General features: G+C 44.8%; 1 protein-coding gene and 1 pseudogene across 2 annotated transcripts; both read right to left on the reverse strand.

Annotated features, from left to right (window-relative positions):
- Nucleotides 1-8,098: 8,098 nt before the first annotated feature.
- On the reverse strand, nucleotides 8,099-8,563 carry LOC311045191 (lipoyl amidotransferase LIPT1, mitochondrial-like; the record flags this gene model as incomplete). Its single annotated transcript, XM_084056996.1, has 1 exon — nucleotides 8,099-8,563. A coding segment is annotated over one exon (465 nt), but the record flags the coding sequence as incomplete, so codon positions are not given.
- Nucleotides 8,564-12,605: 4,042 nt separating this feature from the next.
- Nucleotides 12,606-13,353, reverse strand: LOC311045193 (lipoyl amidotransferase LIPT1, mitochondrial-like; annotated as a pseudogene). The gene has a single exon. The product of its transcript is annotated as a lipoyl amidotransferase LIPT1, mitochondrial-like (transcript).
- Nucleotides 13,354-16,023: the final 2,670 nt, after the last annotated feature.

Here is a 16,023-nt window from a genome sequence, read left to right on the forward strand (position 1 = left end):
CGTTCCTCCTCCACTCCTCCTCCTGGCCAGAGGAACCCGAGAGCTCCTCAGCACCTTCATGTCACTCTCCTGCCAGGGGTCCTGGTGCCTGCCCACTACCACACAGGGGGAGTTCCTACACAACAGCAGCACGTGGGTTGTTCTGCAGGTCCATGTGGTCGTAGATCCAGTCCTCCAGGGCTAAGTTCTCGTAGATGTTTGTAGACACAGACTGTAAGACCAGGCCCGGGGATGCTTTAAACACAGAGGTCATGCTCCTCCTAAAAAAAAAGTAAACTTACTGCTCTCATGTTTGTTGTGGTTTCAGTGTGTTGAGCTAGTCCCTGTATGATATTACACTCTGTGTTCTGTTCACACATGCCAGTTTGTAATTTGTGTTCTGTTCTTGTGCTTCCATGTGAAACGGACAGTAATCCCATAGGTGTATTTGTTTTTCTTGTGTTTTTGTGAGTAAACGGACGAATGTCAGCACTGCCTCTTTGACCTGCATTTGGCTCCTACCAAAACATTGACTATTCATGACATTATCATCGCATAGGCATGCACCGCCTCACTGTCAGGTGAAAAGAAGCAGCTGGTTACTCCAAGTGTAACATGGTAGTTGGTAGGTAGGTACACTCTCCCTCCCCAGACAATGGATATGAATATTGTCAGCAACATATATATATATATATATATATATATATATATATATATATATATATTTTTTTTTTTTAAATGACATGAATAAAAAGGCAACCACATTTCTATATCGGTCCTTTAAATTTTCTCCAAAATGTAAACTGAATCCATTTATATAAAGTGTAAATCTGAACAAGCTGTCCGGGTCTTCCTCCTGCAGGTTCCTGACAGGCGAGGGGATAATGGCCGTGGTGTTCCTCCATAACAGCAGCACATGTGGGTTGTTCCGCAGGTCCATGTGGTCGTGGATCCAGTCCTCCAGGGCTAAGTTCTCGTAGACGTCATTTTGGATGGATTTCAGATGGGTTGAAAGACCACCTGCCTCTCCTGACCCACACTGAGCTTTTCCTAACAGGGAAAAGGTAAAATAAAGAAACTACACGTTAGTGGGGAGCGCTAATTAAACGACCCCAGTTAAAACTCAGTTAAAACTCAGTTAAAACTCAAGAAATCTCCATCTCTATTTTCAGACCGACTTGAAGATGATGCCTGGGAGAAGAGGGATCCCTTTAATTCTCAGTTTAGTGTCATCAGGGAGCTAAAGCCTTAAACTTTTTCAATGGCTAAAACAAATCCGAAAAATAAGCTCAATACCACCAGACACTGAAATCCAATAACAACACTAGAAAAAGGTCTCCGCCAGGCTCGGTAGGTTATTGTGGGGCAGCAATGTTCGGAATTCGGCAATCAGGATGTAATATGAAAAATCGGACGGAACCATCTTGACCACTTGACTATAGAGATAATGGGTACCGATTTGCATGATGTTTGGACACAATTTGTAGGAGTAATATAAAAAATAAAAACTGTTGCAAAAATTGGCCTCAAGGTGGCGCTATAATAGGGCAATGTTAAAATGGTGGCATTTGTTCCTCAACGTAGTGCGAATGTGCGAGCAAAGTTTCACTGCAATCGGACACTGCGTTCATGATTTGCGGCATTTTGTTCAAAACGGGCCACTCCTGCAAACTTTAGATGTACATTTTAGTCAATCAGGATGGACTATGAAACATCTAACAGATACTTCTTGATCACATGACTATAGAGAGCATGTGTACCGATTTGCGTGAAATTTGGATAAAATGTGAAGGCTTACAATCAAAAAATGTGTTTTACATAAGTCGGCCTCCTGGTGGCGCTATAAAAGGCAGATGTGAAAAATGCAGGGCAAAGGTTTTTCCTTGGCCTCTAGAGAGTGTGCATACAAAGTTTTACACAGATCGGTACAGTTATAGGCAAAAACACAAATCGGCCTGTTATAGCGCCACCATGAGGCTGATTTTAAAATTTTCAAGTAGCATTTCTTCCTTGACGTAGTGGGAATGTGCGTGCAAAATTTCACCGACATTGCATGCTGTGTTCATGATTTGAGGCATTTTGTTCAAAACGGAGCACTCCTGCAAACTTTGGAAGGCAATTTTAGTCAATCAGGAAGGAATATGAAAAATCTGAAAGACCCGTTTCGTTTAATGACTATAGAGATACTGTGTACCGATTTGCGGGCTGTTTGGACAAAATATGTAGGAGTACTGTCAAAAAATGCCTCCTGTGAAAAATTTGGGGCAGAGGTTCTGCTCTGGTATCCAGGGAGTGTGTGTGCACAGTTTCGCTGCGAGCAAGCCAACGGTGCCGGACATTAGCTGTACACAGACAGATCGAATGACGGACACACGGACGGACGGACGGACGGACGGACGGACAGGGGGTAAAACATACTCTCTCGCCATGCCTTTCGGCCTGGCGGAGACAATAAAAGCACCTCACATGAAAGAGAAAATAAGCATCAATGCATCAAGAGAAAATAAGCATCAAAGCATCAATGTTCATAAAATACAAATACATTTACAACAACAGACAGCATTGTATCACAGCCCACAGCAGTCATATTTATAAGCATCATCATCATCTGGGATTGAGACAAATACTGTCTATATATAAGATACTCTTGACTTTAGTGAGCTAAAGCCCCCTTTGTCAAAGAGTTACCCATAATCAATTTTGCAAAAAATAAAGTCGTACCACAATTTGTGTGACCGCCGCCATGATACCCAGACAGAACCTGCAGCCAACACCGAGGAGAACTCGCCACACGCCTCCGCCGGCAGCCAATCGGATGGCGCCCGGATCTCGCAGCGTTTCATGAACCCCTTCTTGAACCTCCATGGTAGCGGACGTCGGGCTGTGATTGGTGGAGGCGGTGGATGCGTCGTCGTGGAGACGGAGCAGGGCGTGGACGGTGAACTTGGGCGTGCGTCCGAACGTCCACTCCCAAGACCGCAGCTCATTGGCCAGTCTGGTGATGCCAGGAAATGAATTTTATTTCTCACATGAAAAAGAAAATAAGAATCAAGTGAATATAGCTTACATGTACATACAATACAATAAACTTTGCTTTGGGGTCATTTACAACTACAGACAGCATTGTATTACAGTCCACAGCATTCATATTTATAAGCATCATCATCATCTGGGATTGAGACAAATATACTGTCTAGATAGAAGATACTCTTGCCTTTAGTGAGATGAAGCCCCTTTCGTCGAAGAGATCCCCATAATCAATACGATCTCGCAGCGTTTCATGAACCCGTTCTTGACCTCCATGGTAGCAGACGCCGGGCTGTGATAGGTGGAGGCGGTGGACGCGTCGTCGTGGAGATGGAGCAGGGCGTGGACGGTGAACTTGGGCGTGCATCCGAACGTCCACTCCCAGCTCATTGGCCAGTCTGGTGATGCCAGGAAATGAATTTTAATTCTCACATGAAACAGAGAATAAGCATCAATGGAATATACCTTACATGTACATGAAATACAATACACTTTGCTCTGGTGTCATGTACAACAACAGACAGCATTGTATCACAGCCCACAGCAGTCATTTTTATAAGCATCATCATCATCTGGGATTGAGACAAATATACTGTCTAGATAGAAGATACTCTTACCTTTAGTGAGCTAAAGCCCCCTTCGTCAAAGAGCTCCCCATAATCAATACGATGTTGGGCCTTAGCAGCTGCAGTGTGGTCTGGAAGGCCATCTCCATCTGCCATTTCCTGTGTCCCGGGGGCACATTTTAATATTATACGCCTCATTAATGTTGGATTATACAGGGTAATACATAGTATATAATATCTGCACGTATGAGTACAATGGAGTCACTATGTAGTACCCTGTAGTAGTACAGTAGGTTGTAGGCTGATAGGGATGGGGTCAGAGGAGGGTCAAGGGTCAGGGGTTACTGGTCTTTGAAAGCGTCCAGGTCAAAGGTTGGTGTCCAGGAAGCGTGTCAACTCGGTCAGATGACCTTCCTTGTTTCCTGTAGAAGGAGCTGCAGCTGGTCCACCACGACCAGCGTACCAGACTGGTTTGATGCGTTCAGGGCTAAGTTCTCGTAGATGTCATTGCCTCTCCTGACCCACACTGAGCTTTTCCTAACAGGGAAAAGGTAAAATAAAGAAACTACACGTTAGTGGGGAGCGCTAATTAAACGACCCCAGTTAAAACTCAAGAAATCACCAAAACAGTCTATTTTCAGACCGACTTGAAGATGATGCCTGGCAGAAGAGGGATGGAACATCATTAGTCAGCGGTAAACAGAGAATCCATCACTTTGACACTTTGTTCTTCAAAGTTTAGAGGAGCCAATCATCTTTTACCCCTTTAATTCTCAGTTTAGTGTCATCAGGGAGCTTAAGCCTTAAACCTTTGTCAAGCAGACCTTTTCTGCTGCTGCAAACACTTCTTTCCCACTTTGAGGTGAGACAGGTGAAATTAAGGTGAAAATCAGGTCAAATCAATGACCAAAACAAATCCGAAAAATAAGCTCAATACCACCACAGACACTGAAATCCAATAACATAAAAGCACCTCACATGAAAGAGAAAATAAGCATCAATGCAATATACCTTACATGTTCATAAAATACACATACATTTACAACAACAGACAGCATTGTATCAGCAGTCATATTTATAAGCATCATCATCATCTGGGATTGAGACAAATATACTGTAGATAGAAGATACTCTTGACTTTAGTGAGCTAAAGCCCCCTTCATCAAAGAGATCCTCATAATCAAATTAGCAAAAAATAAAGTCGTACCACAATTTGTGTGACCGCCGCCATGATACCCGGACAGAACCTGCAGCCAACAGCGAGGAGAACTCGCCACACGCCTCCGCCGGCAGCCAATCGGATGGCGCCCGGATCTCGCACTGTTTCATGAACCCCTTCTTGACCGCCACGGTAGCGGACGTCGGGCTGTGATTGGTGGAGGCGGTGGATGCGTTGTCGTGGAGACGGAGCAGGGCGTGGACGGTGAACTTGGGCGTGCGTCCGAACGTCCACTCCCAAGACCACAGCTCATTGGCCAGTCTGGTGATGCCAGGAAATGAATTTTATGAAACAGAAAATAAGAATCAATTGAATATAGCTTACATGTACATACAATAAACTTTGCTTTGGGGTCATTTACAACTACAGACAGCATTGTATTACAGTCCACAGCATTCATATTTATAAGCATCATCATCTGGGATTGAGACAAATATACTGTCTAGACAGAAGATACTCTTGCCTTTAGTGAGATAAAGCCCCTTTCGTCGAAGAGATCCCCATAATCAATACGATCTCGCAGCGTTTCATGAACCCGTTCTTGACCTCCATGGTAGCAGACGCCGGGCTGTGATAGGTGGAGGCGGTGGATGCGTCGTCGTGGAGATGGAGCAGGGCGTGGACGGTGAACTTGGGCGTGCATCCGAACGTCCACTCCCAGCTCATTGGCCAGTCTGGTGATGCCAGGAAATGAATTTTAATTCTCACATGAAACAGAGAATAAGCATCAATGGAATATACCTTACATGTACATGAAATACAATACACTTTGCTCTGGTGTCATGTACAACAACAGACAGCATTGTATCACAGCCCACAGCAGTCATTTTTATAAGCATCATCGTCATCTGGGATTGAGACAAATATACTGTCTAGATAGAAGATACTCTTACCTTTAGTGAGCTAAAGCCCCCTTCGTCAAAGAGATCCCCATAATCAATACGATGTTGGGCCTTAGCAGCTGCAGTGCGGTCTGGAAGGCCATCTCCATCTGCCATTTCCTGTGTCCCGGGGGCCCATTTTAATATTATACGCCTCATTAATGTTGGATTATACAGGGTAATACATAGTATATAATATCTGCACGTATGAATACAATGGAGTCACTATGTAGTACCCTGTAATAGTACAGTAGGTTGTAGGCTGATAGGGATGGGGTCAGAGGAGGGTCAAGGGTCAAGGGTTACTGGTCTTTGAAAGCCTCCGGGTCAAAGGTTGGTGTCCAGGAAGCGTATCAACTCGGTCAGATGACCTTCCTTGTTTCCTGTAGAAGGAGCTGCAGCTGGTCCACCACGACCAGCGTACCAGACTGGTTTGATGCGTTCAGGGCTAAGTTCTCGTAGATGTCATTGCCTCTCCTGACCCACACTGAGCTTTTCCTAACAGGGAAAAGGTAAAATAAAGAAACTAGACGTTAGTGGGGAGCGCTAATTAAACGACCCCAGTTAAAACTCAAGAAATCACCAAAACAGTCTATTTTCAGACCGACATTAAGATGATGCCTGGGAGAAGCGGGATGGAATATCATTAGTCAGCGGTAAACAGAGAATCCATCACTTTGACACTTTGTTCTTCAAAATTTAGAGGAGCCAATCATCTTTTACCCCTTTAATTCTCAGTTTAGTGTCATCAGCAGTGTTGGGACTAACGCGTTACTAACGTAACGTGTTACGTAACGCAACTACTTTTTGCGGTAACTAATAACGTTACTAGTTACCTTTTCCAATTCAGTAACGCCGTTATAGTTACTGTGATTTTAAAAGGTGCGTTACTGCGTTACATTATGTGATCCAACTGCCCCCTTCATCAAAGAGATCCCCATAATCAATTTAGCAAAAAATAAAGTCGTACCACAATTTGTGTGACCGCCGCCATGATACCCGGACAGAACCTGCATGCAGCCAACAGCGAGGAGAACTCGCCACACGCCTCCGCCGGCAGCCAATCGGATGGCGCCCGGATCTTGCAGCGTTTCATGAACTCCTTCTTGACCTCCATGGTAGCGGATGTGACGCACACAAAATGTATGGTCACATTTATGTTGTTTTTATTTGAAGATGATATTTTTGTGAAAAGAATGTTTCTCATATGCACCTGCATGGACAAGAATGGACAATCATTTCTTGGTTGAATCCAAGTGTTCAAAGTAACACTACACACAGTGGGACTCTCCTAGTGTTGCCACCACTAGGGGGCAGTGTGGCGATTATTTCTCAGAGACACATGTTGAATGGAATGACGTTGCTTCCTCATTCTGCTGAGGAAGGCTGACTGGAGAAGATCGTCTCATTGTGTCTTAATTCTTCTATTCCTGTTTTAACAGGTTTGTACAACACTAAAGTGTCATAAACTGAATACAGTTGTTGGTGAAGTTATTAGTTTTATTGGAGATCGATTTTTATGAAGTGATGTGTCCAATTTGAGTGTGTTTGTGACCCAGTCCAAACTGTTGTTTTCATGTGCTCCTAAAATGGTGGATCTGCTTTGTTTTGTTCGTGACCAAGGCAGACTTTGTTTTTGGGCTCCAGATCATTCTATTTTACTGTCTTTAGATTAGTAGAAGTGTTAAGAACGATTTTGGGTTAACAGTATTATTGATTATAAAACGTTTTGTATTTTAATGCACTTTAAGCACTCAAGCTAAAAACGTTTTTCCAGAGCCTGATTATTTTAACTCAGTCATGCACTACCCATACTTACCTGATGCCTAGTAATCTGATGTTTATAGCAAAATGCTAGTTATGTCCATATAGTGGGCACTTCTGTCTATGACAGACATTTAAAGGGACATTCCTTGCATTTTTGTGTTTTGGTTCAAACAGATGCAACTGATAAAAGTAACTAAAGAAATGTGGTGATTATAACTAAATGTGACATTGAAACCCATTGAAATGTGATGTAATGAAAAGAAAGAATATTGTGAGAAAAGAAAGAATATTGTGACTATGTGAAAGTTTATTGATGAGAAGAAAATGACAAGATATAAAGAGAAAAGTAATACAGTCTGTGCATTAATAAATATGCCTGATTCTGCTGAGGAAGCTGACTGGAGAAGATCGTCTCATTGTGTCTTAATTCTTCTATTCCTGTTTTAACAGGCCTTTCCAGCAGCAAACCTTATCTGTATATGGGTCTCAAATCTGGGACCTGTAACACGGACGTCGGGCTGTGATTGGTGGAGGCGGTGGATGCGTTGTCGTGGAGACGGAGTAGGGCGTGGACGGTGAACTTGGGCGTGCGTCCGAACGTCCACTCCCAAGACCACAGCTCATTGGCCAGTCTGGTGATGCCAGGAAATGACTGCTCATCACCTGGATCCACCTGATGTACTGGTACACTGCAACCATACTCTGTGTTGTACTGCGTTGCCACGGCGCTCATGGCGGTCCGGCAGTCCAGAGCCGGGTCTTCCTCCTGCAGGTTCCTGACAGGCGAGGGGACGCTGGCCGTGGCGTTGCTCCAGATCGCGCCAGAGTGCCGCCGAGAGCAGAGCCCGATCCGCAGAGCACAGCAGAGTGCAGTGGTGGTAGGCCACGCTACCACCCAGCTTAGCTGCTGTACCAGAGATCTTGTAGTGTCCGTTCAGCAGCACGTCGAAGCGGTCAGTGCTGTGGACGTCCAGCCGTGGGGAGAGCTTCTTCAGAGCCGTGGTGAGCAGCCTCAGGTTCCTGTGTCTGTCGTACTGCTTCCTGGAGGTGAAGAAGGTCAGGTTGACGTTGCCCAGGTCATGGAACACTGTTCCTCCTCCACTCCTCCTCCTGGCCAGAGGAATTTAGTCATATTTATAAGCATCATCATCATCTGGGATTGAGACAAATATACTGTCTAGATAGAAGATACTCTTACCTTTAGTGAGCTAAAGCCCCCTTCGTCAAAGAGATCCCCATAATCAATACGATGTTGGGCCTACAGCTGCAGTGTGGTCTGGAAGGCCATCTCCATCTGCCATTTCCTGTGTCCCGGGGGCACATTTTAATATTATACGCCTCATTAATGTTGGATTATACAGGGTAATACATAGTATATAATATCTGCACGTATGAGTACAATGGAGTCACTATGTAGTACCCTGTAGTAGTACAGTAGGTTGTAGGCTGATAGGGATGGGGTCAGAGGAGGGTCAAGGGTCAGGGGTTACTGGTCTTTGAAAGCGTCCAGGTCAAAGGTTGGTGTCCAGGAAGCGTGTCAACTCGGTCAGATGACCTTCCTTGTTTCCTGTAGAAGGAGCTGCAGCTGGTCCACGACCAGCGTACCAGACTGGTTTGATGCGTTCAGGGCTAAGTTCTGGTAGATGTCATTGTCTCTCCTGACCCACACTGAACTTTTCCTAACAGGGAAAAGGTAAAATAAAGAAACTACACGTTAGTGGGGAGCGCTAATTAAACGACCCCAGTTAAAACTCAAGAAATCACCAAAACAGTCTATTTTCAGACCGACTTGAAGATGATGCCTGGCAGAAGAGGGATGGAACATCATTAGTCGGCGGTAGAACAGAGAATCCATCACTTTGACACTTTGTTCTTCAAAGTTTAGAGGAGCCAATCATCTTTTACCCCTTTAATTCTCAGTTTAGTGTCATCAGGGAGCTTAAGCCTTAAACATTTGTCAAGCAGACCTTTTCTGCTGCTGCAAACACTTCTTTCCCTCTCTGAAGTGAGACAGGTGAAATCAAGGTGAAAATCAGGTGAAATCAATGACCAAAACAAATCCGAAAAATAAGCTCAATACCACCACAGACACTGAAATCCAATAACAACATAAAAGCACCTCACATGAAACAGAAAATAAGCATCAATGCAATATACCTTACATGTTCATAAAATACAAATACATTTACAACAACAGACAGCATTGTATCACAGCCCACAGCAGTCATATTTATAAGCATCATCATCATCTGGGATTGAGACAAATAAACTGTAGATAGAAGATACTCTTGACTTTAGTGAGCTAAAGCCCCCTTCGTCAAAGAGATCCCCATAATCAATTTTGCAAAAAATAAAGTCGTACCACAATTTGGGTGACCGCCGCCATGATACCCGGACAGAACCTGCAGCCAACAGCGAGGAGAACTCGCCACACGCCTCCGCCGGCAGCCAATCGGATGGCGCCCGGATCTCGCAGCGTTTCATGAACCCCTTCTTGACCTCCATGGTAGCGGAGGTCGGGCTGTGATTGGTGGAGGCGGTGGGTGCGTTGTCGTGGAGACGGAGCAGGGCGTGGACGGTGAACTTGGGCGTGCGTCCGAACGTCCACTCCCAAGACCACAGCTCATTGGCCAGTCTGGTGATGCCAGGAAATGAATTTTATGAAACAGAAAATGAGAATCAAGTGAATATAGATTACATGTACATACAATAAAATAAACTTTGCTTTGGGGTCATTTACAACTACAGACAGCATTGTAATACAGTCTACAGCATTCATATTTATAAGCATCATCATCATCTAGGATTGAGACAAATATACTGTCTAGATAGAAGATACTCTTGCCTTTAGTGAGATAAAGCCCCTTTCGTCGAAGAGATCCCCATAATCAATACGATCTCGCAGCGTTTCATGAACCCGTTCTTGACTCAATGGTAGCAGACGCCGGACTGTGATAGGTTGAGGCGGTGGATGCGTCGTCGTGGAGATGGAGTAGGGCGTGGACCGTGAATTTGGGCGTGCATCCTAACGTCCACTCCCAAGACCACAGCTCATTGGCCAGTCTGGTGATGCCAGGAAATGACAACCATACTCTGTGTTGTACTGCGTTGCCACAGCGCTCAAGACGGTCCAGCAGTCCAGAGCCGGGTCTTCCTCCTGCAGGTTCCTGACAGGCGAGGGGACGCTGGCTGCGGCCCCGGATCCCCTCACAGGTTGGCCTGAGCGCCGCCGAGAGCAGAGCCCGATCCGCTACGCAAAGGACAGCAGAGTATAGTGGTGGTAGTTGCTGTGTCTGTCGTACTTCTTCCGGGAAGTGAAGAATGTTCAATGAGTATATAATTCAACAAGAATACATGAATATTTAACAGGCTATCTTGCCTCTGGCTCCTCATGATCTCCCATTGTTAGTTTCTTAGGGGAGGCAGAGTCGAACAAATTACTTTTGATTTGTAATGTATGGTAAAATAATCTCGGACAGGCCTTTACTATACAACTAAAGCAGACAAAGCTAGTCTTGTTTACTTCTATGATGCAAGTGGAATGTCATTTAGGCTACTGCAACTCAATTGAATCCACATTCCATTTGGATTACATTAACAATCAGGATTTTACAGTGTAGGTCCGATAAGACTCTTTACATGTTTTGCATTTTTGATGTAAAATATTATGACAAAATATACGGTATACAGATTCATAATGGTTATTATAGATTTTTTTTTGCATGTTCACTCACTCACACTGCAACTGATAAAAAAAAGTACAGGCTCTGCAAAGAAGCTGTTCAAAAATGATTCTGGATGGATTTCAAATGGATTGAAAGACCACCTGCCTCTCCTGACCCACACTGAGCTTTTCTTAACAGGGAAAAGGTAAAATAAAGAAACTAAACGTTAGTGGTAGCGGATGCCGGGCTGTGATAGGTGGAGGCGGTGGATGGGTCGTCGTGGAGACGGAGCAGGGCATGGATGATGAACTTGGGCGTGCGTCCGAACGTCCACTCCCAAGACCACAGCTCATTGGCCAGTCTGGTGATGCCAGGAAATTACTGTTTAATTCTGAAATGAAACAGAAAATAAGCATTAATGGAATATACCTTACATGTACATGAAATACAATAAACTTTGCTCAGGTGTCATGTACAACAACAGACAGCATTGTATCACAGCCCACAGCAGTCATTTTTATAAGCATCATCATCATCTGGGATTGAGACAAATATACTGTCTAGATAGAAGATACTCTTACCTTTAGTGAGCTAAAGCCCCCTTCGTCAAAGAGATCCCCATAATCAATACGATGTTGGGCCTTAGCAGCTGCAGTGCGGTCTGGAAGGCCATCTCCATCTGCCATTTCCTGTGTCCCGGGGGCACATTTTAATATTATAAAAATGCTCCATACTTGGAGCCCCCAAATTGTTAAATCCGCCACTGGCTGCTTGTGGGTATTGGCCTCAGTGTTTTGCCTGGAGGCGGCCAAACGGATGCGACACCTGTCAATATTCTGAATTAAATAACATATAAAGAAATAAATAATAAACCCCCATCCCGAAAAACACCCGCTCCTGCCTAGGCTTACTAGCGTTCTGGCTGCACCACTGGTTGCATGTGGTTCTGAAATACAAAATATGAAAAAAACACATCTGTGTCTAAAGCCTAATTGAAAAGTGAAGTTCTCTCCCCTGGGATCTCCCTGTACATCACGACATCGTTCACCCGTGGTCGTTTCCTCCTGCCTGGACAATAACGCAAAACAAAAATGATGGTTTACCATTGTAAAGCCTCTACTCTGTGAGCTTAAACTGTAGAGATGGGCTACTTTGGCCAAAATGTCCACCAGGGACATCTGGTTACATGTGTTTCATTGCCAAGACCCTAGAAGTGTACTTCTACACTCACTGTAATTCCCCTCTAGTATATATTCTGTTAATAAGGTTTACTGTTCTTATGCATGCTGCTACATTGTCTGACGATCCTTAGAAACACAGAAGCTGCACTCTTATGGGCAGTTACACAAGATGCAACATTACAGAACACAGTGAACCTTAAATGTATTAATGTGTATGCACATACAGTATTGTTATGATTAAAAACATAAACGTACCATTCTTGACCTGCATGGTAGCGAACACCGGGCTGTGGAGACTGAGCGGGGCGTAGACGGTGAACTTAGTCGTGCGTCCGAACGTCCAGCTCATTGGCCAGTCTGGTGATGCCAGGAAACGACTGCTCATCACCTGGATCCACCCGATGCACTGGTACACTGCAACCATACTCTGTGTTGTACTGCGTTGCCACAGCGCTCATGACGGTCCGGAAGTCCAGAGCCAGGCCTTCCTCCTGCAGGTTCCTGACAGGCGAGGGGACGCTGGCCGTGGCGTTGCTCCAGATCGCGCCAGAGTGCCGCCGAGAGCAGAGCCCGATCCGCAGAGCACAGCAGAGTGCAGTGGTGGTAGGCCACGCTACCACCCAGCTTAGCTGCTGTACCAGAGATCTTGTAGTGTCCGTTGAGCAGCACGTCGATGCGGTCAGTGCTGTGGACGTCCGGCCGTGGGGAGAGCTTCTTCAGAGCCGTGGTGAGCAGCCTCAGGTTCCTGTGTCTGTCGTACTGCTTCCTGGAGGTGAAGAAGGTCAGGTTGACGTTGCCCAGGTCATGGAACACCGTTCCTCCTCCACTCCTCCTCCTGGCCAGAGGAACCCGAGAGCTCCTCAGCACCTTCATGTCACTCTCCTGCCAGGGGTTCTGGTGCCTGCCCACCACCACACAGGGGGAGTTCCTACACAACAGCAGCACATGTGGATTGTTCTGCAGGTCCATGTGGTCGTAGATCCAGTCCTCCAGGGCTAAGTTCTCGTAGATGTTTGTAGACACAGACTGTAAGACCAGGCCCGGGGATGCTTTAAACACAGAGGTCATGCTCCTCCTAAAAAAAAGTAAACTTACTGCTCTCATGTTTGTTGTGGTTTCAGTGTGTTGAGCTAGTCCCTGTATGATATTACACTCTGTGTTCTGTTCACACATGCCAGTTTGTAATTTGTGTTCTGTTCTTGTGCTTCCATGTGAAACAGACAGTAATCCCATGGGTGTATTTGTGTTTCTTGTGTTTTTGTGAATAAACGGACGAATGTCAGCACTGCCTCTTTGACCTGCATTTGGCTCCTACCAAAACATTGACTATTCATGACATTATCATCGCATAGGCATGCACCGCCTCACTGTCAGGTGAAAAGAAGCAGCTGGTTACTCCAAGTGTAACATGGTAGTTGGTAGGTAGGTAGGTAGACTCTCCCTCCCCAGACAATGGATATGAATATTGTCAGCAACATATATATATATATATATGATATATATATATTTTTTAAACTGACATGAATAAAAGGCAACCACATTTCTATATCGGTCCTTTCAATTTTCTCCAAAATGTAAACTGAATCCATTTATATAAAGTGTAAAGCTGAACAAGCTGTCCGGGTCTTCCTCCTGCAGGTTCCTGACAGGCGAGGGGATAATGGCCGTGGTGTTCCTCCATAACAGCAGCACATGTGGGTTGTTCTGCAGGTCCATGTGGTCGTGGATCCAGTCCTCCAGGGCTAATTAAGTTCTCCTAGATGTCATTTTGGATGGATTTCAAGTGGGTCGAAAAAAAGAAACTACACGTTAGTGGGGAGCGCTAATTAAACGACCGCAGTTAAAACTCAGTTAAAACTCAAGAAATCTCCAAAACAGTCTATTTTCAGACCGACTTGAAGATGATGCCAGGGAGAAGAGGGATCCCTTTAATTCTCAGTTTAGTGTCATCAGGGAGCTTAAGCCTTACACTTTTTCAATGACCAAAACAAATCCGAAAAATAAGCTCAATACCACCAGACACTGACATCCAATAACAACATAAAAGCACCTCACATGAAACAGAAAATAAGCATCAATGCAATATACCTTACATGTTCATAAAATACACATACATTTACAACAACAGACAGCATTGTATCACAGCCCACAGCAGTCATATTTATAAGCATCATCAGGGATTGAGACAAATATACTGTAGATATTAGATACTCTTGACTTTAGTGAGCTAAAGCCCCCTTTGTCGAAGAGATCCCCATAATCAATTTTGCAAAAAATAAAGTCGTACCACAATTTGTGTGACCGCCGCCATGATACCCGGACAGAACCTGCAGCTAACAGCGAGGAGAACTCGCCACACGCCTCCGCCGGCAGCCAATCGGATGGCGCCCGGATCTCGCAGCGTTTCATGAACTCCTTCTTGAACCTCCATGGTAGCGGACGTCGGGCTGTGATTGGTGGAGGCGGTGGATGCGTAGTCGTGGAGACGGAGCAGGGCGTGGACGGTGAACTTGGGCGTGCGTCCGAACGTCCACTCCCAAGACCGCAGCTCATTGGCCAGTCTGGTGATGCCAGGAAATGGATTTTATGAAACAGAAAATAAGAATCAAGTGAATATAGCTTACATGTAAACCCCAAAACTTTGCTTTGGGGTCATTTACAAGTACAGACAGCATTGTATTACAGTCCACAGCATTCATATTTATAAGCATCATCATCATCTGGGATTGAGACAAATATACTGTCTAGATAGAAGATACTCTTGCCTTTAGTGAGATAAAGCCCCTTTCGTCGAAGAGATCCCCATAATCAAGACGATCTCCTCGCAGCGTTTCATGAACCCGTTCTTGACCTCCATGGTAGCAGACGCCAGGCTGTGATTGGTGGAGGCGGTGGACGCGTCGTCGTGGAGATGGAGTAGGGCGTGGACGGTGAACTTGGGCGTGCATCCGAACGTCCACTCCCAGCTCATTGGCCAGTCTGGTGATGCCAGGAAATGAATTTTAATTCTCACATGAAACAGAAAATAAGCATCAACGGAATATAGCTTACATGTACATGAAATACAATAAAGTTTGCTCTGGAGTCATGTACAACAACAGACAGCATTGTATCACAGCCCACAGCAGTCATTTTTATAAGCATCATCATCATCTGGGATTGAGACAAATATACTGTTGTAGGAACTATACAGTTGTAGGAACTATTGTTGTATTGGATCTATTAGCTCGTGCTCATTTGATTTGGCTATTTTATCTCAGGTGTTTATGAAAGTAGATAGCTGATACATTGCACTTTTACCTTAGCGCTAGGTATACTCTTGGTTGCTTGTTTTTACAGGAAATGCACTTAAGACCTCTGGTGATTAGTAGTTTCGTTCCCTACCTATGTTGAATGCACCTATTGTAAGTCGCTTTGGATAAAAGCGTCTGCTAAATGAATGTAATGTAATGTATACTGTCTAGATAGAAGATACTCTTACCTTTAGTGAGCTAAAGCCCCCTTCGTCAAAGAGCTCCCCATAATCAATACGATGTTGGGCCTTAGCAGCTGCAGTGTGGTCTGGAAGGCCATCTCCATCTGCCATTTCCTGTGTCCCGGGGGCACATTTTAATATTAATACGCCTCATTAATGTTGGATTATACAGGGTTAATACATAGTATATAATATCTGCACATATGAGTACAATGGAGTCACTATGTAGTACCCTGTAGTAGTACAGTAGGTTGTAGGCCGAT

Source organism: Gymnoscopelus microlampas (genome assembly GCF_963454915.1).
Source record: "Gymnoscopelus microlampas genome assembly, chromosome: 5".
Lineage (NCBI taxonomy): Eukaryota > Metazoa > Chordata > Actinopteri > Myctophiformes > Myctophidae > Gymnoscopelus > Gymnoscopelus microlampas.